General features: G+C 43.0%; 1 protein-coding gene across 5 annotated transcripts in view; it reads left to right on the top strand.

Annotated features, from left to right (window-relative positions):
* The window catches only part of LOC147102652 (uncharacterized), a 449,465-nt gene that overhangs the window by 353,847 nt on the left and 71,349 nt on the right, over positions 1–24,269 (top strand). For all 5 annotated transcript variants that reach the window (XM_085963336.1, XM_085963337.1, XM_085963338.1 and 2 more), the window contains 4 exons: positions 6,674–6,763; positions 10,428–10,537; positions 10,833–11,394; positions 15,536–15,673. In XM_085963336.1, coding sequence (XP_085819462.1) covers positions 6,674–6,763; positions 10,428–10,537; positions 10,833–11,394; positions 15,536–15,673 — 900 coding nt within the window. The remainder of the gene's footprint in view (positions 1–6,673; positions 6,764–10,427; positions 10,538–10,832; positions 11,395–15,535; positions 15,674–24,269) is intronic.

The following is a 24,269-nucleotide window of genomic DNA, read 5'->3' as shown; positions in this document are numbered from 1 at the left end:
ATCGGTGCCTAAACACTGAGCACAACATTTAACAAGAGTGGACAATACACAGCCCATGCTTTAAGCCACTGGCTATCATCCTTCCAACCTTTCTATTAAGTTATGTCGTCTTTGGGATACATCTTTGCTGTTGATGGGAGTGTTATTTTGGTGGCAGTACTTTTATTTAAAAAAAAAAAAAAAAAAATATTTAGATATTAAGTTGCACAAGAAATTTACACCTTTCTTGGGTCATTGCAGAATGCAGTGACTGAGGTACATGCTACTTTTTAGGTTACACAGTACTTATCGGATACATGCATTGAGGGTCCTATATACTACACTGTTCTTCACACATGACCGCCTGGCAAGGGTAAGGTCATTCCTTGTCAGGGGTTTAAGTTATAGGGGTGAAAGAAAGACTTGCATTTATATAGCACCTTTCACGACCACCGGATGTCCCAAGGGACTAAAAATTGAGTAGAGCCCCATTTGGGGCACTAACTTCGCCGGGGCGCTACTATTAGCGCCCCCACGCCAGAAATAAGTGTTGTGCCCCAAGAGGGAAGCAGGGTGCTACTGGAAGCGCTGCGAGTCAATATCGCGGCGCTACGTGCCGCCACGCCACGCCGTGGTATTGCAGGTCTTCCTCCCCTTAAAGGGGAGGGGCCTTGCGCAGCGCGACCCGGGGCCCAGCTGGGCCCCCAGGGATCTGGAGTGCCGGTAAAAGAGCCTGGCACTCGAGAAGTGCCAGGCCCTTGGAGCGCAGCCGGCACTCCGTTGGGGGGGGGGTTAGGAGGCCGGGGACAGGAGCATAGGCAGGTGCTGGTAGGGAGCCAGCAGCAAAAATGGTCGTCTTGCACCTCCCTGGCCGCAGGTAGGCTACCCTGACCCCGTCGGACATAGCGTCCGGCGGTAAGTCGGGGCACTGCGCACGGCGATGACATCATCGCCAGCGCCACGGGGCGCTACAGGTTAGCACCACCGCTAAACTCCCACTGAATTTAACGGGAGGCACCGCGCCCGAGTGCTGGTTGCTTTGCGCAAAGCAACCCAATTTCCCCCCAAAGTGCTTTAAAGCCAATTAAGTACTTTTTGGAATGTAGGAAACACGGCAGCCAATTTGCGTACAGCAAACTCCCACAAACGGCAATGTGATAATGACCAGATGATCTGATTTAGTGATGTTGATTGAGGCCAGGACACCGAGGATAATTCCTCTACTCTTCTTCAAAGTAGTGCCATGGGATCTTTTACATCCACCTGATCGGGCAGACAGGGCCTCGGTTTAACGTCTCATCCAAAAGGCAGCACCTCCAGCAGTGCAGCACTCCCTCAGTACTGCACTGGAGTGTCAGCCTAGATTTTGTGTGCTCAAGTCTCTGGAGTGGGACTTGAACCTATAACCTTCTGACTCAGTGGCGCGGGTGCTACCAACTGAGCCATTGGCTGAATTAACAGTCTTGTTGGGTACTTGGTTTGGGTGATGCTTGGATTTTACAGGGCTGTGGATTTGTCCCTTCAGCTGTTGGCTGGGAGAATACTTTGTATTTTTTTCCTACCCCAGTTTTCTCCAATCTCCTTGGACTTTGACTTTTGTTGGCGTACAGTCTCATGGGTGCTAGCTGTCCTCTGGTTCCTCACCCACATGACCCCTGTATGGGAGGTGAGTCGTTGGCCAGAGTTTGTTCTCCTGATTGTCGTCCAGTAGCTGTTGTTTTCTTTTATCCCATCTGTTGCTTCAAATCTCATTCATGCTTTTGTTACCCCCCAGACCCGACTATTCCAATGCACTCTTGACTGGCCTCCCATCTTCCACCCTACATAAACTTAAGCTCATCCAAAACTCGCACTAAACCCCTTTCTCACATCGCCCCTGTGCCTGCTGACCTACTTTGGCTCCTGGCCCACCAACACTTCGATTTAAAAATTCTTATCCTCGTGTTCGAATGGCCTCGCCCCTCCCTATCTCTGTAACCTCCTCCAGCCCTATGAGAACTCTGCATTCCTCCAACTCTGGCCTCTTGTGTATCCCCCCTTCCTTCGCCCCACCATTGGCAGCCATGCCTTCAGCCGTCTAGGCCCCAAACTCCCTAAGCCTCTCCACCTCTCTCTCTCCTTTTAAGATGCTTCTTAAAACCTACCACTTTGGCCACCTCCTTCTTTGGCTCGATATCAATTTTTGTCTTATTACGCTCCTGTGAACCGCCTTAGGCTGTTTTATGACATTAAAGGCAAGTTGTTGTTGTTATGCTGTTCCATATATTGCTGCTTTAGTCTCAACCTTTGACTGAAGCAGTGTGATTTTTTTTTTCATTCCCTACGCAAGTCATTCTAGGGCTCATCTTAATTCGACTAATTTTAGTGCAATGTGATACTGACTTGTTTTATTATGACTGAATTGCTGTACTTACTGGAAACTGAGACACCAGAGTTTTTTTTTCTATTGGGACTCTTGCAGCCAAAGGTATTTTCACTAAAAATCAAGCAAAATACTGCGGATGCTGATAACCTGAAGTAAAAACAGAAAATACTGGGAACACTCCGCAGGTCAGGCAGCATATGTGAGGAGAGATACGAAATTAACATTTCAGATTGATGACCTTTCATCAGAACTGGAAGAAGTTCGAGATGAACAGTTTTTAAGGAAGTATAGAGCCTGGGAAAAGTTGGCCAGGAAAAGAAAAGGTCTGTGATGGTGTGTACCGATATGTGTGGGGATTCCTGATCGGTATATGGCCAGCGGAGTGGTCTGCACCCCTGGGATCTACGCGTGTTTTTCTTCCACCACATTCCTGTGTCATAGAAGCCCTTTGCCAGATTTTCCATACTTCCTTCTCTCTCTGCTATTCTGATGTAATTATTTATACCTCTTCTGGACCCATCTTTTGTTTCTATTCTTGTCCCATTATCACCTCCCTTTGTCTTATACCATCATCCGTTCTGTATTTTAGTCACTCCTGCCCTCCACCCCATCATAGACCTTCCCTTTTTGATCTTTTCCTGCCAGTCCTTTCCCTGGCTCTGTATTTGCTTAGAAGCTGTTCATCCCTCAAATCTTCCAGTTCTGATGAAAGATCATCGACCTGAAATGTTGGGCCATATCTTGTGGAGCGGGGTATCTTGCAGCTAGCCAGTTAGTTAGTTAGTTGGGCTTTTTCCTGCACCCTTCAGCTCGAAAAAAAATTTGCGCTGTAGCTTGCTGGAAGAGCGAGTTGATAACAGCGCAGCGAGGGCAACGGGGCATCTGGGACCTCAGTGAATGGCGGAACCAACAGTGCATCTCCTTAACCAATGAGATTTAAGGATTGAGAAAGAAACAGAAGAACTGCGTGAAGGAGAGTGAAGTAGTCAAATCCGGTACAGACAGAGAAATGTGGGAATGAAATATTGGATTAAGAGACAACAAAAGAGACAAAGGAAAAGTAAGAAAAAAATTAAAACATATTTTAAATTTGACTTTTTAAATATCTAACTGCAATTGACTATATGCAGGAATGAGATTGAACTATTTAAATTGTTCCCTTTCTGAGCAGAAAGGTTGATTGGAATTGCATTAAAACTTATAGCACCATTAAAAGGGTGCTTATGCTCTTAATTACCAGATTTAACTTTCTGTGGCGCGTTTTATGGTCAATTAAGGTGCAAATCTAGCAAGTTCTTAAAAATCAAGTGGAAACCAAGGGCAAGATGCTGTTTGTGCGAAGCGAACAGCGTAAATCAGCCAGCAACTTCTGAAGATTCGCAACTCACAGCACCTCTCAATCCCCTGAACATGCTGGCCGATTTGCGCATTAATAACGGCGTGCGTTGGTAACACGCTGTTATTTTCCAGCAAGATCTGGCTTGTTAACTCTGTTTTTCTCTCCACAGGTGCTGCCTGACCTGCTTAGTGTTCCCAGCATTTTTAAATTTTATTTTAGGTCAACTTCACCCTGTCAGTCAGGAGGTGAAAAGATCATTTTCAATCCCATTTAGGCATGCAAATGTCTCTAAATAAAACTGATGTCCCTAGTTTGTGTTAGTACTGACCAATTTTCCTATACAACATGAATCTAACGATTATTTACTCTTCCCTGTTTCTAAATTGGCTTTGACATGAAACGTATCACAGGACCTTTCAGGAGTGCCAAAAATCTTCCATCTTTACACTAGGATTTGGAAGTGAACAGGTATTTGGCTCCAGCTGTCAGTGTAAACAGGGTTGTAGTCTCATTTTCCCAAAGGCAGCCTCAGCCTTAGACTGCACTGTTTTAAAATATGATTTACTTATCCAGTTGGAGCAAAAATATGGATTGAAAATGGTTCTAAAATAAAACTACACCGTTGTAGTTGAGGCTGGAAGCACTCTGGCAGCGAAGGAGGGGCTAGGAGCTTTCTGAGTGGGCCTGCTAAGGGCGGCTTAGCAGCAGCTACTCGGAAAGAGGTACGAATGATAATCAGAACTCTGATTTAGTGCTCGTGATAATCACATGCCAGTCAGTTCTCAGCAAAGTTATTTGGTGACTAACGCAGTTTTCTAATCTGGAGGGTTTCCATTTAGTTAAATTAGTACATCAGAATGAGGCTTTTTTGAACTTTTGTATTGATATCTCAATGGCCAGAAGATTCACTCGAGGCACTTTGGTTAATTTGAGTTTCAGTCCAAAGTATAATGTTTTGTTACAATGATCCCATTAAGTGCGGCCACACAGTGGTCTGGAGGTCCCGCTCAGCGGCTTTAAAATGGAAAAACCGCACATGTGCAAAAATTTGAATGGGCCATGCAGCCCGTTAAAGGGGCCGCGCACCCAAAATAAAATTAGCAGGAACATTGCTTTGTTATATTCATTTGCACGACACTTCAGAGGTGTCTCAATTTAGGCTACCAATATTTGTCTTTCTCCTCTCCACTATTCTCCCTTCCCTTACAAAGGTGCAGACTCATGCTGAGGTACAGTTCCACCGGAGTGTTGGCAGACCTTCGGTATCTTGCCCGATAAGGAACAATGAGTCGGCCTTGAGAATGAGCGTTGGCAGGTTATTTGGCAGTACGGTCGTCACAGCCAATCCTGACATAGACCACGTTCACTCTCTTTTCCAGCACAGGTCATTGGGTCACAATCAGGAGCAGGACTCCTGGCTGATTGTTTTTGTATTGGAAGTGTCACAGATTTTGAATGGTGTTTGAAACTATCTCTGCACTTAATAAATGAGAAAACTTTCAATTAAACAGTTTATGAACATCCCAATCTGACAGGTGCTTAATAAACAAAGCATGTGGTGTGTACTATAATCAATTTCCTGTCCTCTGTGCCAGCAGTAAAACTGCTGCACTGTGCATTCTTACCAAAGTTGGCAACTAAGCTGAATAAGTGTACCTAACGCCAAGACGGAAAAACACCATTTGTTATGAAGCTTGAGTTCAAACATGTGGTCTTTTTTTTTTGTCCAGTCAGTTATGTGCAATTTAATTGCTGCTATGATGACCTAGAGTATTGCAAGATTAGTATGATTATTAGGCCAGCTTACAACAACAACTTCTTGCATTTATATAGCGCCTTTCCCATAGGCAAACGTCCCAAGGCGCTTCACAGGAACATAATAAGACAAACACTGACACTGATCCAAAGAAGGAAATATGAGGGCGGGTGACTAAAAGCTTGGTCAATGAGGTTAGGTTTTGAGGAGAGAGAGGTGGAGAGGTTTAGGGAGAGAATTCCAGAGCTTAGGTCCAAAGCAGCTGAAGGCACAGCCGCCAATGGTGGAACGAAGGGAGTGGGAGATGCCAGAGTTGAAATGCAGAGCACCTGGAGGGTTGTGTTGCGATCTAAAGACTGCTTAAAAGTAACTTTGAAATGATGAAAAATAGACGTCCATAAGTGGGAACAAATTGCTTAAGATAAGCACGGTGATAAACCATTCATGAAGTCACCTCCTACTTATGAGGCTTGTTGAATTGTCGATGCTGAATGTAAACGCCAGCTGAGGAAGTCTCGCCTGAAATATCAAGACCCCCAACCTGGTGTATCCAGGATCCACTGTTCAATCTGTGGACGTTTATTCCTAGCAAATAAGTGGTCTCATTAGTCATCAAGATACTGAATGCAAAAAATATGTTATTTTGTCTGTCTTCTTCGATGTCAATACGGAGGGCAAGACCATGGAGGATTTGAACACGAGGATGAGAATTTAAAAATCGAGGCGTTGGCCTGTGTAGGTCAGAGCGCATGGGTGATGGGGGAACGAGACTTGGTGTTGGTTAGGATAAGGACAGCAGATGAGCTCGAGTTTATGGAGGGTGGAAGATGGGAGGTCAGCCAGGAGAACATTGGAACAGTTCAGTTTGGAGGTAACAATGGACGAGGGTTTCAGCAACAGATAAGCTGAGGCAGGGGTGGAGATGGGCAATGTTACCGAGGTGGATGTTGGTGGTCTTTTTGTGATGGAGAGGATCGGAAGTTCAGCGCGGGGTCAAAAAGGAAGCCGTGGTTGAGAATAATCTGGTTCAGCTCCGAGCAGAATCTAGGACATATCACTGAAAATTATCTGGCATGATTTTAGCTTTAAGCTGTTGAGCCAAGGGTTTTGTGATGTTTTTGGTTCCTCTGTTCTGACGGCTGTTATATTTTCTGAAATGAAAATCAGACATTGATTTCTGATTCACCATTGATCACCAAATTGATTAACCTATTCTCTCTTTTTTCTCACCCAGGCATCAGATCTGGATGGCGAAATTGATTTATCTACTTGCTACAATATAACTGAATATCAGGTCCAGCGAAACTATGGCTTCCAAATCCATGTAAGTTGATCATTTTAAATGATTCTGAAAATGTACTCCTCGACATGTACTCAGCTATGTTACCCTCATATACCACAACTTCTGATACATTGCTTATGGCGTGCACTAATTGAAGATTTGTATTTAAGGTTGTACCATACCATCGCTATAACTTGCTTTTTGTATATGATAGAATCATAGGATGATGCAGCAGAAAAGGTCGTCACTCGGCCCATCGTGCCTGTGCTGGCTCTTTGAAAGAGCTATCTAAACTCCCTGCTCTTTCCCTACAGCCCTGCAATTTTTTCCCCTTCAAGTATTTATCCAATTCCCTTTTGAAAGTTATTATTGAATCTCGTCTTTCAGTGTTGTTTTACTGTCCGTATATATGTAGAGAAACACCCTGTGTGTTTGAGAGATTGAACTAGGATTCTTTTTAACCTCCCACTCATCAGTAATCCCAGTTTGTTCATCTGATTTTTTGTTTACAATGGCATATTTCCTTTCTTCAGATTGAGCTGATACTGTGCAGTGAATTATGGCAATGTAAGGCTAGCTTCTTGCATGTAAACTCCACTGCATATTCAGGCCATTCCCAGATTTGATTCTTGGATTTAGCTGATCTCACCTTTTTATATAAAATTTCATCGAATATACAGCACTGAAACAGGCCATTCAGCCAAACTAGGCTGTGCTGCTGTTTATACTCCACATAATTCTCTTCCTATTCCTATTTTATATTTGTGTTCGGGATGTGGGTGTCACTGCAGCATCCTCTTTAAAGGGCAGATAGATAAGTACATGAGGGAGAAAGGAACAGAAGGATAGGCTGATGGGGTGAGATGAACTAAGGTGGGAGGAGGTTCGTGTGGCGCAAAAACAGCGGCATAGATCTGTTGGGCCGAAAGGCCTGTTTCTGTGTTGTAATTTGATGTAATCTGCTTCCACCACTCTTTCAGGCAGTGCATTCCAGATCATCACAACTCGCTGCGTAAAACAAAAATTCTTCTCATCTCGCCTCTGGCTCTTTTGCCAATAACCTTAAATGTGTGTTGTGTGGTGCTGGAATTGTACACGATACTCCAGCTGGGGCCTAACCAGTGATTTATAAAGGTTTAGCATAAATTCCTTGTTTTTGTATTCTATATCTCTCTTTATACGGCCTAGGATCCCCTATGCTTTTTTTAACAGTCTTCTCAACTTGTCCTGCCACCTTCAAAGATTTGTGTACGTACAGCTCCAGGCGTCTGTGTTACTGCACATGCTAAAATAGCATATCCCAAAGACTGCATTTTAATGAGTACCTACTATAGTCGAGGTTTTTTTTTTTTTTTTTTTAGTGATGAGACATTCATGCAGCAGCTTTAAAAAAGAGTCTAGGTGGCGTGAACCTCATATATATTGGGACACGCACACACACACGCACGCACACACACTATACTCAAAAATACTTCGGGGGGGGGGGGGGTATCAACTTCTTGACTTCTACGGAGACCCGCTCTGGTGACGTCACCCACTGAGCACCCCAGAGTGGCAACAGGGCCACAACTTCAAACGGAACAAGAGCCACCCAAGTCCTGGGGAAACTGCTCCCAGCTTTTTGTGATTATGTTTTATTTCAATATAAAATGAATAAATAAATAAAATGTGCCTTCCTCTTTAAAGGAGCTAAGTTCCCTATTTGTTAATAACTTTGGAAGATAACTAACTAGTGAGTGAGTGTGTTTGTGATCCCAACTCCACTGGTAGAAGCATAGATGTGGTATTAATTGTTATCTCTTGCTACAATCATAACAGTTCATATATTTGAAATGTCATCATTAACTGTATCTTGCTTTCTGTTCATCAGTTCAAGAATTTACTTCAACATTTAAATGGCAAATGTATTTCTTGAAGTTTCACAACAACAGTTCCTAATGTTAATGTACTGTACCATACAGGGTACACCACACCATAATATTGGATTAGAAGAATCTACACCTAGAGGTCAAACAATGCCATGGTTATATTTTTCATTCTGCACTAGATAGTGTTCTCATGCTCCATGCAGAGGCGCCCCCCTGTAAGCGAACCCTCGCATCCTGCATCCTACAAACCAAAGTGTGAGCTTATATGCATCATATTTAATAAAGCAGTGTTGCCCTGGATTAAACAGAGCACTGTACTTGTTGCTGTAATTTTCTCACTGGAAATTATACGAGTTGTCTCTTGCCCTTCTACTCTTCAGATAATGGAAGAATAGGCACTATCAAGTGTGCAGGACTTAGGCTATAGTGTATCAATCAGGTTTACTTAAAAATAATACTTACACATTAGTAAATAAAGAACAGAGCAGATTCTACTAGATTGCAGCGTTTTCACTTATAACTCCTGATTTCACAAAATAGTAAGACATGACACCTCACTGACCTTCTTAATAACATTGCACTCGAATGTGTAATACAAAGTTTTATACATGAGACTGAACCCCTCAGTCATCCTGTGCTCAACTCTACACAGGCTACAGTGCAGATAAACCGTAGAACTCCTTGGACTGGCTAAAAGCTGCCAAAATTATTTTTTTCCTGGACGTAGAGCTGTGAATTGATCACCTCTCCTAAAAGCACCAATTGGACATCCCTTGCTCTAAAAACCGAGTTGCATACTTTAGATTTTACAGGCGTTTAAGATTGCTGCTTGTCAAACAAAAGATGCAGCGCGACCTCGCTGGCTGGGATTAGCAATCTGTTACTCTGTAAACGGGTTTCTGAAACGATCACAACTTCCTGTTCCAACTGCGTTTGAAGGGACATTGTCATTGTCTGATGATAACTTGCATATTCTAACCTCTACCTTTCCCAGCCAGTGTCTGAGGTACCTGAAATGGTCTTTAAATTCCAGCCAGACATGGGAATGTGGATTTCTCTTTCAACATAGCTAAACCAATTCTGCAGTACTCAATTTAAAGTGATAGCTTCATCAATCTTAATAAATAAAAAGATTAATACGGCATTAAACCGGATTGATTTCATGGACATGTTATGGCGGTGCTCAGAAATTAATGTCTGAGAGACAATTTCTCAATTAAGCGGTTTAAGAACTCCGTCTAATTAGGGTTACGTTCCATAAAAAAATAATAATGGGAGATAAGTTAGCACTTTGGAGGCGCTTGCAAACCAAGATCTGTTCTCTGAACAAATATATTCTCTCTCTTTCTCCCCGATCCTCAGGCTGGGAGATGATAACTCATACTAGGTACAGTTCCACGAGCACTGGCAGCCCTCTGGTATCTCACACAAGTGGCAGTTCTTTATATAACTCAATGGAGTGTCATAGCCGGACCTGATCATGTTCTGATGCCTACGTGCACACTTTCCAGAGAGAGGGAGATCACTGGCTGGCTTTCCCTCTTCAAGCCCAGATAAACAGAGGCCAGTGGTAGTGTCCCCACTGTTGTTGAGCCTGAGATGAGTAGATGCTGATAGAAGCTGGTAATAACCAGGTGTGTCTGGTTCAGTCCCACAACATATGATATTTATTACCACTGACCAATCAGGGGAACTTACAAATTACACTATGTTGAACTCTTCATTAACCTTTCGTCACTAAGTATTTAAGATAACTGGCTGGCTTGACTGGAGTGATGCAGAAGCGGCTAATGCACAGATATTATGGATAATACAGATGACTTTATCTCATTTTACAGACCCAGGAAGCTTTGTTTACCCTTTCTGCGATGACTGCTGGTATCCGACGCAATTGGATGCAGGCATTAATGAAAAATATCCGTCCTTCAACAGCACCGGATGTTGCCAGGTAGGAACGTGCTTCACTGTAACTTTTCACTATTGCTTGTTATGCAGGTTCTATAGCAGTTCATTACAGGAAGTGCTGCATAAATGTATTATTTAAGAATATTTTGTCTGAACTTCAAGTGATTTTATAATTTCAATAGATTTGATGCCAAACATTTTTTAGGTCCTATAGCTCTCTTACCTGTGTCTGATTAGCATTGTGGAAGTGCCACTAGCTGAAGTAAACATACACAAAATAATTACATGTAGATTATTGCATTTTAAGGAATTTCAGTCCAGTGGTTTTGTTCCATCAGCTTACCAGAAGAACAGTGTGTTGTGATGCTCCCAGATACAACTCCACATTATGATAGCAAATCAGACTCTCCATCGTCTGAAACTTCTTCTGTGGACAAAGAGACAGGGCAGCGAAAAAGCCGAGCGCGTGAAAGGAGGAGAGAGGGCAGGTCAAAAACTTTTGACTGGGCAGAATTCAGGCCAATAGCACAAGCCTTAGCACAAGAGAGAGCAGCAAAGTCAGATTTATGTGACAGCCATTTGGAGAGATTCGGTTCACCTCCATCAGACCTGAACGATTGGGAACGGACTAAACGGCGCGAGGAACGTAGAAAAAGATACGAGGCTGTGACTGGAACAGCAGGCTCGAGCTCAGCTGATGCAAGCAGGATGGAATTCGAAGCAGCCAGTTCCTCGCCGCCGCTGGACCGGAGGCAAAAGGTACACGCCGAAATTGAAGAGCACTGGCAGCAGGTAGAACGGACGCCCATCAGGGAAGAACGGCGGGTTCCCCTGGCAACAGCACTATCAAGTTCACAAACATCACAGATTGACAAGCTACTGGAAACCCATACAAAAGAGGTAAGCAAAAATGTGCAATTACTCCTCGTTAAAAATGATCTAGGTGGTTTGTTGTCAAATCTTAAATATACATTCACTCACTCTTTGGGCTTAGGCGACTCCAAGCATGGCTGTCAATGGTGGGGTGAAGGAAGAGTTTGGCGGGAGGGATAATTGTATGGCTGGTGGAAGATACAGAGATGGGGATGCACGAGCCTATGAAAGGCTTTAAGCAGGACGAGAATTTTTTATTTAAGGCATTGGCGCGGGAGCCAATGTATATCAACGAGGTCAGGGGTGATGGGCGATTGAGATTTGGTGCAGGATAGGATGCAGGCAGCAGAGAGTTTTAGATGAGCTGACGTTTACGGAGGGTCGAAGATGGGAGAGAAGTCAGGAGAGCATTGGAATGGTCGAGTCTGTAGGTGGCAACGGCAGTGATCGGCTGAGGTAGGGACGGAAGCGGGCGATGTTTCAGAGGTGGGCGTATCCAACCTTTGCGATGGAGAGGATATGAGATCGGAAGCTGAACGCCATTGAATAGGGCGCTGAGGTTATGAACAGTCTGGCTCAACGTAAGACAGTGGGCGTGGAGGGAGATGGGAACGTGAGACAGTGGGCGTGGAGGGAGATGGGAACGTGAGACAGTGGGCGTGGAGGGAGATGGGAACGTGAGACAGTGGGCGTGGAGGGAGATGGGAACGTGAGACAGTGGGCGTGGAGGGAGATGGGAACGTGAGACAGTGGGCGTGGAGGGAGATGGGGAACGTGAGACAGTGGGCGTGGAGGGAGATGGGAACGTGAGACAGTGGGCGTGGAGGGAGATGGGGAACGTGAGACAGTGGGCGTGGAGGGAGATGGGGACGTGAGACAGTGGGCGTGGAGGGAGATGGGAACGTGAGACAGTGGGCGTGGAGGGAGATGGGGAAAGGGCTGGAATCGGTGCAATGTGCGACGTTTGTGGCAGCATTGATGAGAATTATGGAGAAGGTTATAACCCGCAAGGAACGGCAAATGAAGAAAAAATGTGTCCAGCTTCTACTCACCAGCACCAGGCTTGTTTAGAGCTATGCATTACAGTTTATGATGTGTAATAATGTCTACTATATTCTGCTGGCAAAAAAATCGGTGACACCTGTTGCATTATCCTATGTATATTCACCTTGTGTCATTATAATCTTATTAATTTTTCACCTTCATGATACTTCCTCTTGTTCAGTATACATGCCACCTAACACTGCAGTCTGTGTATTATCAAGTGTAAAAGATGTCTGGTGGTGAGTTGAAGGCAGTAATTTAACATCAAGGTTCTGCTCATTTTCATTGGCAGCTCAGTTGAGTTCCTGCCTTGTAACTCACTGCCAGCTGCTGCTTAGCCTAAATTACACAGTTTATTGAAAGGAGTTCTCCAGACAATGCACATGTGTTTTTCAATTATTGAAATGATAGTAGTCATGTTTCATGTACAAGTGAGCTGTGGATTCAAATCCCCACAGTAATGTTGTTTCAGCAATTAATGTGTGCTTTTCTTTCCCAGCCACAACCCTAGAACGTGCCATTTGTGAAGAATGACTTGGCCATCCTGTCCAACTCTTACTAGTCTCTGATCCCAACTCTTACTAGTCTCCCATCCCTTGTGCCAACTAAATCAAGGGGGCTTGTTGGGTAATAAGGGAACAAAAGTTGCGAATGCTGAAGGGTTTAAAAAAAAAAAAAAAACAAGCAGGCCCATGCTTCCTATGTACGGCAACTTATAAACTGTATATGTGGAGTAAAGAGTTAGCGTGCTGCAGGATTAACACTGACTGTTTACTGAAAAGACTTGCAGAATATCTACCGTGAACTCCCGATCACTTCAATAGCTGAAGAAATGCCACTCTGACGGCCTATAAATTAGGTTAAAGTTACAAATCAAATTGAGATTAAGAGAGAGATTTATACAAAAAGCAGGTAAACTGCAACCGTGCCACTTCAAACCATTTCAAGACAAAAATCACAAAGCCTTTTGAAATTCTTGAGTCTTTCTCCAGAGTCCTCCAACTGAAACCTGGGTAAATAAATCCTCAATACAATTGCAGTATGGTGATCCACCTCACCAATGTGAAGTAGAAAATGGTTGGACTGAGTGAACCTAAATTAGGATTGGCAAACCCCTCCCAAGTGTACCTCCATTTCCTTTTGAAGTGAAGAACAGATTTTTTTGAGGAACAACTGCACATTCTTGGATCCAAAGCAAGCTTTTTGTGTTGAAGTTGTTGATCTTGAGACAACTACTACTTTCCAACAGGATATCCTCAGTGGATCAACCAATATACAGGAAACTTTTTTATCCGGCACTGACAGGACCGACGTGGTGCCGGTTCATCAAAAATTCCGGATAACCGAAAGCTATAGTAAAGCAACAAACCCGGTTGCTTAGCAACAGGTTCAGAACAATGGCCACAAGTTCCAAGCGTCTCTGTAGCTTAGCAACAGCTGCAGCCACACCCTTGCACAGCAACAGATCGAGGAAGGCAAGTACAGTAATAAAACTTACCTGAACTTACTCCTGAATTTTGCTGGTTAACCGAGTTTTCCGGTTATTTAGGTGCCGGTAAATCGAAAGTTTCCAGTAGAGAAGTCCACTGCCATCTCCTCACTGGCAAGCTTACATGCATCATCTGAGGTATTAGGCAAACAATTCTGGCCTGATGGAGGTATGTCTGCACGTCATACTCCATGCCCACTCCATACAGCAGGTTCAGATTGCTCAGATTCAGGCCGTCTGAGCGAGGCACAGACTTTCAGAAGCAGCCGACGTGGTTCCATTTATAAAAAAAAAAAAAAAAAAATATCGAGTGCATTGGTCCAGCTACAATTTCAGACGGAACAAATATAATAGTTTTATAACATGATGCAGGGCAGAGCCCACATTTATCGATACTGTATCTGGAGCCCAAACTCCTAACCTTGAAAATTGAAATGGATACTGTTAACTTTATCAATGAAGAGCTTTTTCATCTTTGATCATATCGTGACTGCAAAAAAAAGCCTTGTAATATGTTGAACAATTTTGCTAGCTACATTTTAGTCAAAACCAATAACAAATCCAGATTACACATTGTAGTACGATACATGATCTTATTAGCAAACAGTTAAAAGTTTATAAAAAGAGAAAGAAAGGCAGTTACATCGTACTATTTGTTCCTGGCTTGGAGCTGGAAGTGTACAAGCAGTTTCCAATCTGGCAGCATGATCAGGAGGATACACTCGGTGTTGCGTATGTCATTCTGCTGTGTAACTCAGTAGAAGGTTCACTGTTTATCCTACAGCACACCAACTCATTCACTCCATGCGCAAAATTTATGAGTTACAGTATCTAAGAGGCCTTCTTGCTGTAAATGTAATTTTGTCTTTTCCCTCCCCAAACAGTAACTAAACTCTGATTAGCTTCAAGCTATGTTTACTTATAGCAATTAGACTTTGTGGCTTTGAAGGACAAGGCCATCTTCAACACAGGTCCACCTTAGCAGCAGAATAACACATTCTTGTCGATGTAATATAGTGTGTCATCTAACTTGTCTAACTCTAACTGCTACTATCATCAGTGTTGGGCATTACCAAGTCTAATGGCTGAATGTGACGCTCCTTCAGTCAAGTAATTACGTTCTAGATAGAAGCATTTAGTACAGTTACAGGACTAATTAAAATTAAGTCAGGAATGTTTTATTTTGTTATAGATACATTATTTAGTCCTATATGTTTAAAAAGTATTTTTGTTAAAAATGTGTGGCTACGCCAGCCTGGTTTCCACCTGAGTAAGTCAGGAGTGTGCTGTGTTTTAGAGTGAGTATGTACACATAGCCATCCACTGCGTGGTGTATCATATTAACACACCAACATGCTGCACCACCTCTTGTTAATAATTCCACTTACTAGTCATATAGGCCAAGGACTTTTCAGTTGCTCTCAATGTCACTTTGTGATCATCCATTAGGAGATGATGCTCACCAAGGTGACTTAGTCTTTCTGTTTTCCTCTGTTCTTATTCTCCCCCCCCCCCCCCACCAATCCCCTTACCTTAGACCAAATACTTATAAATGTTTAGAACGCTACTTAAGTGAGAGAGAGCATGGTAGCTCCAAATTGTTCCTCTGTAAAATGTGATGTGTTATTTCTGTAGCTTGAAGAATTGAAAATCCAGTTGGAGCACTGCCAACAGGAATTGGTAGACTCACAGAAATACAGGGCAGAGCTCGAAGCCCAGCTGAAGGCTAGTGTGGAACGTGAGCAGCAGGTCCGTTCTGGGTACATCTCCCAGGTAAGAAAAAAAAGCCCTGTCCTGTAGAGGCATATCTCCCTTTTGACATGTAGAGAGCGCTACCTCCTGTATGAACCCTTTGCATGCCTTGTGAACTGACAACTTACCAAAATTATTTTTTAATGCATGGACTGCTGCATGACAACATGAAGAACTGATGAATCATTTGTGCTTTTATACCATTAATAGTAACTTTTAATGTTTAAGGGGAAAGTAACCCCAGTAATGTACCATATAGAGGGGAATTTTGGTGAACATTTTAATGGTTCTTTTTATTAATTTCAGAAATAAACAACCAAATAAAAACCTAGCCAGTTAGAGATTAGTTTTAAGTTCAGATGTAAAACTGCCAATATATTGGGACTAATGAATGACACTTACTTGAAACTTGAGGTGTGCTTGACTTTGTGGCTTGTGAGAACAAAGCTCTCACGGTTTATAAATGTTCACACTCTGTAGAGAGAAGTTTGAGATTTTCTCTTTTGCTTCATTTCCACTATCACTTCTACTTTTTCCCATTCTTCAACAACATAATAGGCAAAAAAATTGGCATATGGCCTTTATGTTCTGTCATTGAAAGAGACTTAACAGGCAAAGCGTATCTTACAGAACGATAGTGCCCTTATATGTTATAACACTCCTGTGAATTGCTGCGGACTGGTTGTACACTAACGGAATTTGAATTAATGAAATAGGAATAGAATAGAAACTAACTTTGTCTAAAAAGAAAGTACTTTGTCCATTATCTGAAAATGGCCAGAAATGGCATACTCGGGCTAATGCTTCATCTAACCCTTTGACAAGATTCAGTTTTATTCAAAATATGGCTGAATGCCCACAACAGATTTTAATAGATGAGCGCAAAAAAAGTCCAACATGGAACAAATCTGACAGTTGGTGATCTTGGAGTGTAATTGAATTTCAACCTTTTGATTATTTAAGTCTATAATGAAGTTTGAGCAAAATAAATCTTGCATAGCATCAGTCTGGTTTGTGCTTCAGTTTGTAGCAGCTTCAACTGATGATTTTAAATACCTAATCAGTGCAGTGCTTTCTCAATGAATTAATGGCATGGCATTGTTTATTTTACACTTGGAAAGACCTCAAATTCACAATTATCACACACATGAGTGATTGAGAGTCCTCCTTGTAAGTGAAATTAATCTAGTAGCACACCACTACCTCAGTTGTCAGCTATTGACCCTTCCCTTAGAGCATAATTTACTGTTTCAAGGGAAGGGGAAGATTTGTGCCGTCAACTTTGTGAGAGTGCAGTGTTCTGGTTATTGCATGGAATGTCTTATAAAAAGAATTAACCAGAATTATTTTAGAAATTTGATTGAGTTTGATATTATATTACCTAGACAAAGTACAATGGGCCAGAGTAGACATTGTCCTAGCAAAAGCATTTTGAAAAATCTTACCTGATTGAAGTTGTAACGGGGATGAGTTATGCGGATAGTTGAGAGAAGCTTAAGCTTTTACAGTCTTAAGAGGTGGATAGAGGAGACCTTATCGGCATGGTTACATTTGGATTACTGTTTCCATACTTCTATCATGGATCACTCTCATGGTGAGTCCCGACTCCCCATGCCCCCAAGACAGTCTTGACTAACTGTACTATCTATTAAATGTTCCTGGGGATAACAAACAGAAAACCAAGACTGTTCATTTTTTCAAGCTATTGGAGTTATTCTGCCTCCACAGGTTCTCTCTCCAGTCCTTGATCAGCAATGGAACATCAGATCAGACCTTGTTCATGATTTAAACTACTAAGCAAATTAAACCATCGCTTCAAAAATAAAAAGTTACGATTTAAACCCTTAACTGTTCTTTTTATAGATAACTTTTATATATACACATTTTATTTTCTTATCCTTTACCTACTGCAGTAACTAGCTAGTCAATCATACTTTACGGTGAAGACTTGAATCTGTTCCACTCAGTGTCAGTCAAAGGACTCTCCCCTTTTCCATTTTATATCCCTTAAATTGTTGCCAAGGCTTGTTTGAATTTCATAACAGTATACTGTATTTGAATTTGAGCCCCCCCCCCCCCCCCAACCTATTACCATGGAAACAATAGTAACAAACTTTGCCGCATATGTATCAAAACAGGCTGAGCCAATGCATATGGCTTTATAAGCTCATTAGGTATTGTGCCCTGAATTAAAGGGACAGTTGTTGGGCCGAAATAAAAGGGCGCTGCTTCATTTTTATGACATGCATATACCTGTATAAATATTAAATGCTATTGATAAAGTAACCCCACTTTGTAGCGCTGTGCACCAAGAAAGTTACAGTAGCTGACACGAGGAAATTAGTAAAAAGTAAATTTAAATAGATATTAGTTTAAAATTTGCTTGTTCAAAGAGTGATAAGTTTGTAATCTATTAAGCATGTATAAGTGGGGTTATTCAGAATGCAATTGGGTATCATAATAGAAGAGTTAATGCACTGGATGGATGAGCTTTGGTGGGCTGAATGGTCTTTTCTCGTCGTGGTCTCTCAACACACTAATTAAAAGCTAGAAGCATTCCAAAAGGGATTTTAACTTGATTGATAAGGCTCTGTGATAATGTCAGTGAACAAGGTCTTATTTCTCCCATGACTGATCTTGGAGGTATGGGACTACGCATAATTTGACCTGTTCACAAAACATTAAGGGAAGCAAGATGTTAATGCAGTTTAAAATAGTTTAGATTATCTATCATCAATTTTCAATTTTTTTATCAATATACTTTCTAGAATCGGGTTAATTTTTGTACCCTTGTGAAAAAGACAACAGTGACTGGTTCCTAGAATGAGTTTTTTTCCCAATTTTCCTACTCTTCATCTTTTATCAGGTGTAAATTCAGTTGTCATATTTTGCCTGAACACACTCCAGTTTTAATTGGGGAACAGAATGTATTGATTTAGTTTTCCTTCATTTCCTTCTTTCCCCTCCTCTCTCGAAAGTGCTGATTCTTTTGTTGGATGCTTTGTCATGCTTCACCCATGAATCTAGAGTTGGCAGACTTTTTGACCATTGGGCGAGGGAATTACATCCAGACTAAGTGTATCCTCACTCAACATCCAAATGCCCAGTTATAAGCAGGAGTCACGGGATAGCAATCAGAAGCAGGAGAACTGGTTGCTTTTCCTCTTTATCCTCTCTCCCCATGTTGAGGACGACTTTTGCTTCTGCTGAGATCAGCTATCTGATCACAGACTGGACATTAAACCTGGAACCTTCTGGTTCTGGTTATTCATTTAATTTATGATTTCAGGACATGACTGAACATTCCAGCTTTCATACAGTATTTAAAAATTACGGCGTAAGATCTGTTTGGGGCAAGTTCACGCCTAGAGCTTTTGGACAAACCAATTGTAAGTGAAATGAGCAGTGATTTCCACTGTTGCTCTTTGGGGGGTTTTCTGCAATCTGTTAACATGCCTACTTTTCTGTAATTTATACCATGTTGCTCATGAGTATCTGCAGAAACATCAAAAGGGAACCAGAATGGAAAATCTGTAAATATTTATCCAGATAAAAACCAGCCAAGTTAAATGGGAATTTTGTTTCAAAGAAACACAATCACTCAGTAAGCATAAAATTAGTATTTAAAGCAGGCTGTGTGGCTGATAGTAAAATGCTGACCCTCCGTGCAGGAGTCTGTCAAATCCCAGCTTCGACTGTCTCCTATTTCCTCACTCCCCACTGAGGTCGACTTGGTGTCTTGGGACGTGGGTGTAGGTGAGACGTCTCCCACATAAAACACACCCCTTTGTTAGTTAGAGCAGCAGTGATCATAACCATGGCTATGTATATTGTTCCGATTATCATGTCCCAATTTAGCCAGAATAGTGGGGGGTTCAAAAATAGCAACAATGCAGATATAAACAGGAGGAACAATCATTATAAAAATGAGGATACTGAACTGTAAAACTTCTTTTAAAAAGGGAAAATTGAGGGTACTGATGGCACAGTGGGTTAACATTCTATCCTTTTGCCGTGGTGCTGGATTTAAATCCATTCCACATTGTTGGGATGGTAGTCTTCTATTTCAGATGGATAAAGGTCTTGAGCGAAGTGAGTTTTATAGAGTCTTTATAGGAGTTTCTTGTGTACAGCAAAAAAATTGCTAATAACTCAGTTAATTTGAAGTTTAGTGAGGCCATGTGGAGAGTTAGTTTGATAAGTGAACTGTTACACATACTATAAGCTCTGCTCCTCCAAAGTTTAGATTATGGGCTATTCATTGTTCAGGAAGACCACAAAGCCCTTTACATGTGACCTTTGCTATATCGAACCGGAGAGTGCGTGATGCAATGTGTTTATATAAATATTCAATATGAACTGGGTTCTAAATGCTAATCTAATTTCCTTCATTTTTCCTGACTACTTGGGGGAAAAAGTAGATATTTTAGTGCTGTTTACATTAATATGACATTGATATTCCTGATAACATAATACAGGAAACTCTCGTTTAAATGGCACCTAAATATCCAGAATTCTCTATTAACCGGCAAAATTCTCACTCCGAAAACAAAACCTCAATAACCAGCAATGTTGCCGAGTCCGAGTCTCCCACGGTGGCCGAGTTAGTCAGTAGGGGTAGTTCTCCAAACTGCCACTACTTGGCTTCTTGGCGCTGTCGGAAGTCCGACCACCTCAATACCCCTGTAACAGGAGCCTGACTCTCCCGTGCTGCCGGTAGTCTCTTCTGATCTGCCATTTTACAGGGGTACTGTGCGTCTCCCACGCTGCTGGTAGTCACTGCATTGCATTACCCTCAACTGGCAGTACTGTACTTAATCAAGCATCTTCCACCATCCATTTAACACAACATTCTGTAGGTGAGTACCCAATTACTGTATACTGCACATTTCTTGATTTTTTTTTTACTTTGTTAAAAATAGCCTCGGTAGATAACCCTCTCCGTCATCTGGAATTTTTGATCAACCGGCAACACGCCGGTCCCATCGGTGCTGGGTACCAAAGAGTTTCCTGTAGTGCTTTATAACACTATTGAGGCTTTGCTGTTTGTCACTCAAAATCTCCATCACTCACCTTTCTTCCTTGAGAAGAAGGGATGGAAACATGCTGTAGAGCCTCGGGCAAAATCACTGTGGAGGTGCCTAATCAGGCAATGAACAGGAGTGGCCAAGATGACTTGTTTTAATTTTTCCTGCAAAGAATTGCTGGTTTCTACTCTGATTCTATATCCAACCACTTGGGTCCATGCCTGCTGAGAGTCAGCAGTGCCATTTGGGAGGCAATGACTCCAGGCCCGACACTTACTGTGAACATTGGATCGCAGCACTCTGTTCCACCCAGTAAAGACTCCTCTGCTGCATCCAGTATCTACTGCACATTTGTCTTAATGTAAAAAGAATGAACGAAAGACTTGCATTTATATAGCGCTTTTCACAACCTCATGGATGCCCCAAAGCGCTTTACAGCCAATGAAGTAATTTTGAAGTGTAGTCATTGTTGTAATGTAGGAAACATGGCAGCCATTTTGTGCACATCAAGCTTCCACATGATGACAAATACCTTTCCACGTTACTTACTATAAATGCCACAGGGCAAATGCCAGCCAAACCACCTGTACATTGAAATAACAGAAAATGCTGGAAACACACAGCAGGTCAGGCAGCATCCGTGGAGAGAGAAAAACAGTGTTAACGTTTCAGGTCTGTGACCCTTCGTCATAACTGGAAAAAGTTAGTGACAAGCGACCGGAAGCTCGGGGTCACGCTTACGAACTGAAGCGGTCACCCAATCTGCGTTTGGTCTCCCCAATGTAGAGGAGACCACATCGTGAGCAGCGAATACAGTATACTAAATTGCAAGAAGTACAAGTAAATCGCTGTTTCATCTGGAAGGAGTGTTCGGGGCCCTGGACAGTGGGAAGGGAGGAGGTAAAAGGGCAGGTGTTGCATCTTCTACGCTTGCACGGGAAGGTGCCGTGGGGAGGGGAGGGGCTGTTGGGGGTGATTGAGGAGTGGACCAGGGTGTTGTGGAGGGAGTGGTCCCTTCGGAATGCTGAAAGGCGAGGGGAGGGGAAGATGTGTTTGGTGGCGGGAGATGATCAGTTGAATGTGGAGGCTGGTGGAGTGAAAGATGATGACAAAGGGGAACCCTATCGTGGTTCTGGGAGGGAGGGGAAGGGGTGAGAGCAGAAGTGCGGGAAATGGAACGGACACAGTCGAGGGCCATGTCAACCACAGTAGAGAGGAATCCTCGGTTGAGGAAAAAGGAAGCCATATCGGAAGCTTGAAACTTTAATTCTCCGCTCCACTCCCACTCTGACCTCTCTGTCCTTGGCCTCTTGCACTGTTCCAATGAAGCTCAAGGAACAGCACCTCATCTTTCTATTAGGCACTTTACAGCCTTCTAGACTCAACATTGAGTTCAACAATTTCAGGCCATAACCTCTGCCCCAGCTTTTTTAGGCGGCAGCTGTTGATGATTCTGCCATTCCCATGTGCAACATTTAATCTCTCCTGCCTTCCACCCTATCACAGACCGTCCCTTTTGTTCTTTCCTCCCCTCCCCCCTTTCCCTGCCTCTGCACCTGCTTAAAATCTGTTCTATCTCTGATTTTTTCCAGTTCTGGCAAAGGGTCTCAGACCTGAAACGTTAACACTGTTTTTCTCTCTCCACGGATGCTGCCAGACCTGCTGAGTGTTTCCAGCATTTTCTGTTGTTATTTCAGATTTCCAGCATTCACAGTATTTTGCTATTGTACCGGTACACTGAACTTGCCAATGGCCACTTTACCTGAGCATGGAATTGTGCATCCACACAGAATACAACAATTATGTTACTTCACTTTTCCAAATTGGGGGTGTGGGGGGGAGGGAGCACAATATGTTGCATACACAGAATACATGTTAGAACTCTGAATTATGGACAAAGAAAACACACCAGGGAGTTGGCCTTTTACACTGTCTAACTGTCTCAAACTCGGCCTCTGAAGTTTCTGTACTTTATCTGACATTTCCATTTTCCACACCAAGGGCAGGATTTTCATTGGGCTGTGGAGGCGGGATTGGAGGCGTGTGGGGGGTTAAAATCCCAAAATCGGGGGTGGGCACGAACCCAACCCGCCTCCATGCCAGTTTCAAAGGAGGCGGGTACCCGCCCCACACTGGGACCCGCCTCCCCGAGGCGGGAAGGGGATTAGTGCCAATTAACTACCTGTTAACAGGTAGTTAAAGGCAGTTTTTAGCCTAATCCCTATTTTCATTCTTGAAGTGTGGGATTCCCGACAGCTCCAAACCACGCCAAGTTAGCGAGTCGGGCTTGGAGGGGTCGAGATGTCCAGTGCTCAGGTGAGTGATGGGCGCATGAGTGCATTGGTAAGTATGTTTGGAGTGTTTAAAGAAGTTTTACTTACCTTTTACAGCCTTCCTTCCTTCAGGCCTCGGGAGTCCCTCATCTCACCGGCACAGACAGCAGAATGGCCACGATCTGTCAAAAATTGCAGCATTCAGCTTTCTGTTCCGGAGAGATCTCTAAATCATCCTGAGAGGAAGGAATTAACTTAGAGTACAGATTGTCAGTGTTCGACAGCTTCAAACAGCTGTGAAAGGCTGATATTTCATTTGTCAAAAGATCTTGACAGATGAAATATCAATCTGTGATGTCACCAGTTGCCGGGTGGCCCTTAATTGGCCTGCTGAGCCCGCTGGGTGGGCTCAACAAGGTCAATCAAGTCAAAATCACGTGGGTTGGCTACAACTCTATGGAGGCGGGACTACAACCCACGAAAGTTGTAGTCCCGCCTCCTACCCGCCGCCTCAATGAAAATCCAGCCCCAAGTGTCTTGAGGCTACTCTGAGTGAGATTGAACTTGAGTGCTCAATTGTTAGTTTTGTGAATTTATGTTCTGAGTTGAGAGTGCCTACACTCTCTTTACGTGGGATGCTTTGAGATGACAGAAGATATAAGAACATAAGAAATAGGAGCAGGAGTAGGCCAATCGGCCCCTCGAGCCTGCTCCACCATTCAATAAGATCATGGCTGATCTGATCCTAACCTCAAATCTTCTATCACTCTCCGAAAAACCAGGTAAAAAACCCAATGGCCAATTTGGGAGAAAAAATCTGGGAAATTCCTCTCCAACCCATCTAGGCGATCGAAACTCGTCCAGGAGATCACTCTGTCCCTATATTTTCTACACTACTTACCTTCTGTAAAGGCGATCTCCACCCCAGCCAGGAACAGGAATAAAACCATCTCCTGAAATCTAACACAGAATTAGAACACAAGAAGTAGGAGCAGAACTAGGCTACAAGGCCCATGGGCCCGCTCCACTACCCACAGGGCCATGACCATTCCGAACCTAGACTCATGTCCAATTTCCTGCCCGCTCCCCGTAACCCTTAGTTTCCTAGAAGTAAAGGGAATTATCTATTTTTCTGTTTTAAATTTATTTAATGATGGAGCTTCCACAGCTTTCTGGGGCAGCAAATTCCACAAACCTACCACCCTCTGAGTGAAGAAGTTTCTCCTCATCTCAGTTTTGAAGGAGCAGCCCCTTATTCTAAGATTATGCCCCCTAGTTCTAGTTTCACCAATCATTGGGAACATCCTCACCGCATCC

This window comes from Somniosus microcephalus, chromosome 21 (genome assembly GCF_052327205.1).
Source record: "Somniosus microcephalus isolate GS21.2 chromosome 21, FLI_Smic_1.0, whole genome shotgun sequence".
NCBI lineage: Eukaryota > Metazoa > Chordata > Chondrichthyes > Squaliformes > Somniosidae > Somniosus > Somniosus microcephalus.
Note: the sequence above shows the minus strand (reverse complement) of the source record. Positions and strands in the feature narration are given on the sequence as shown.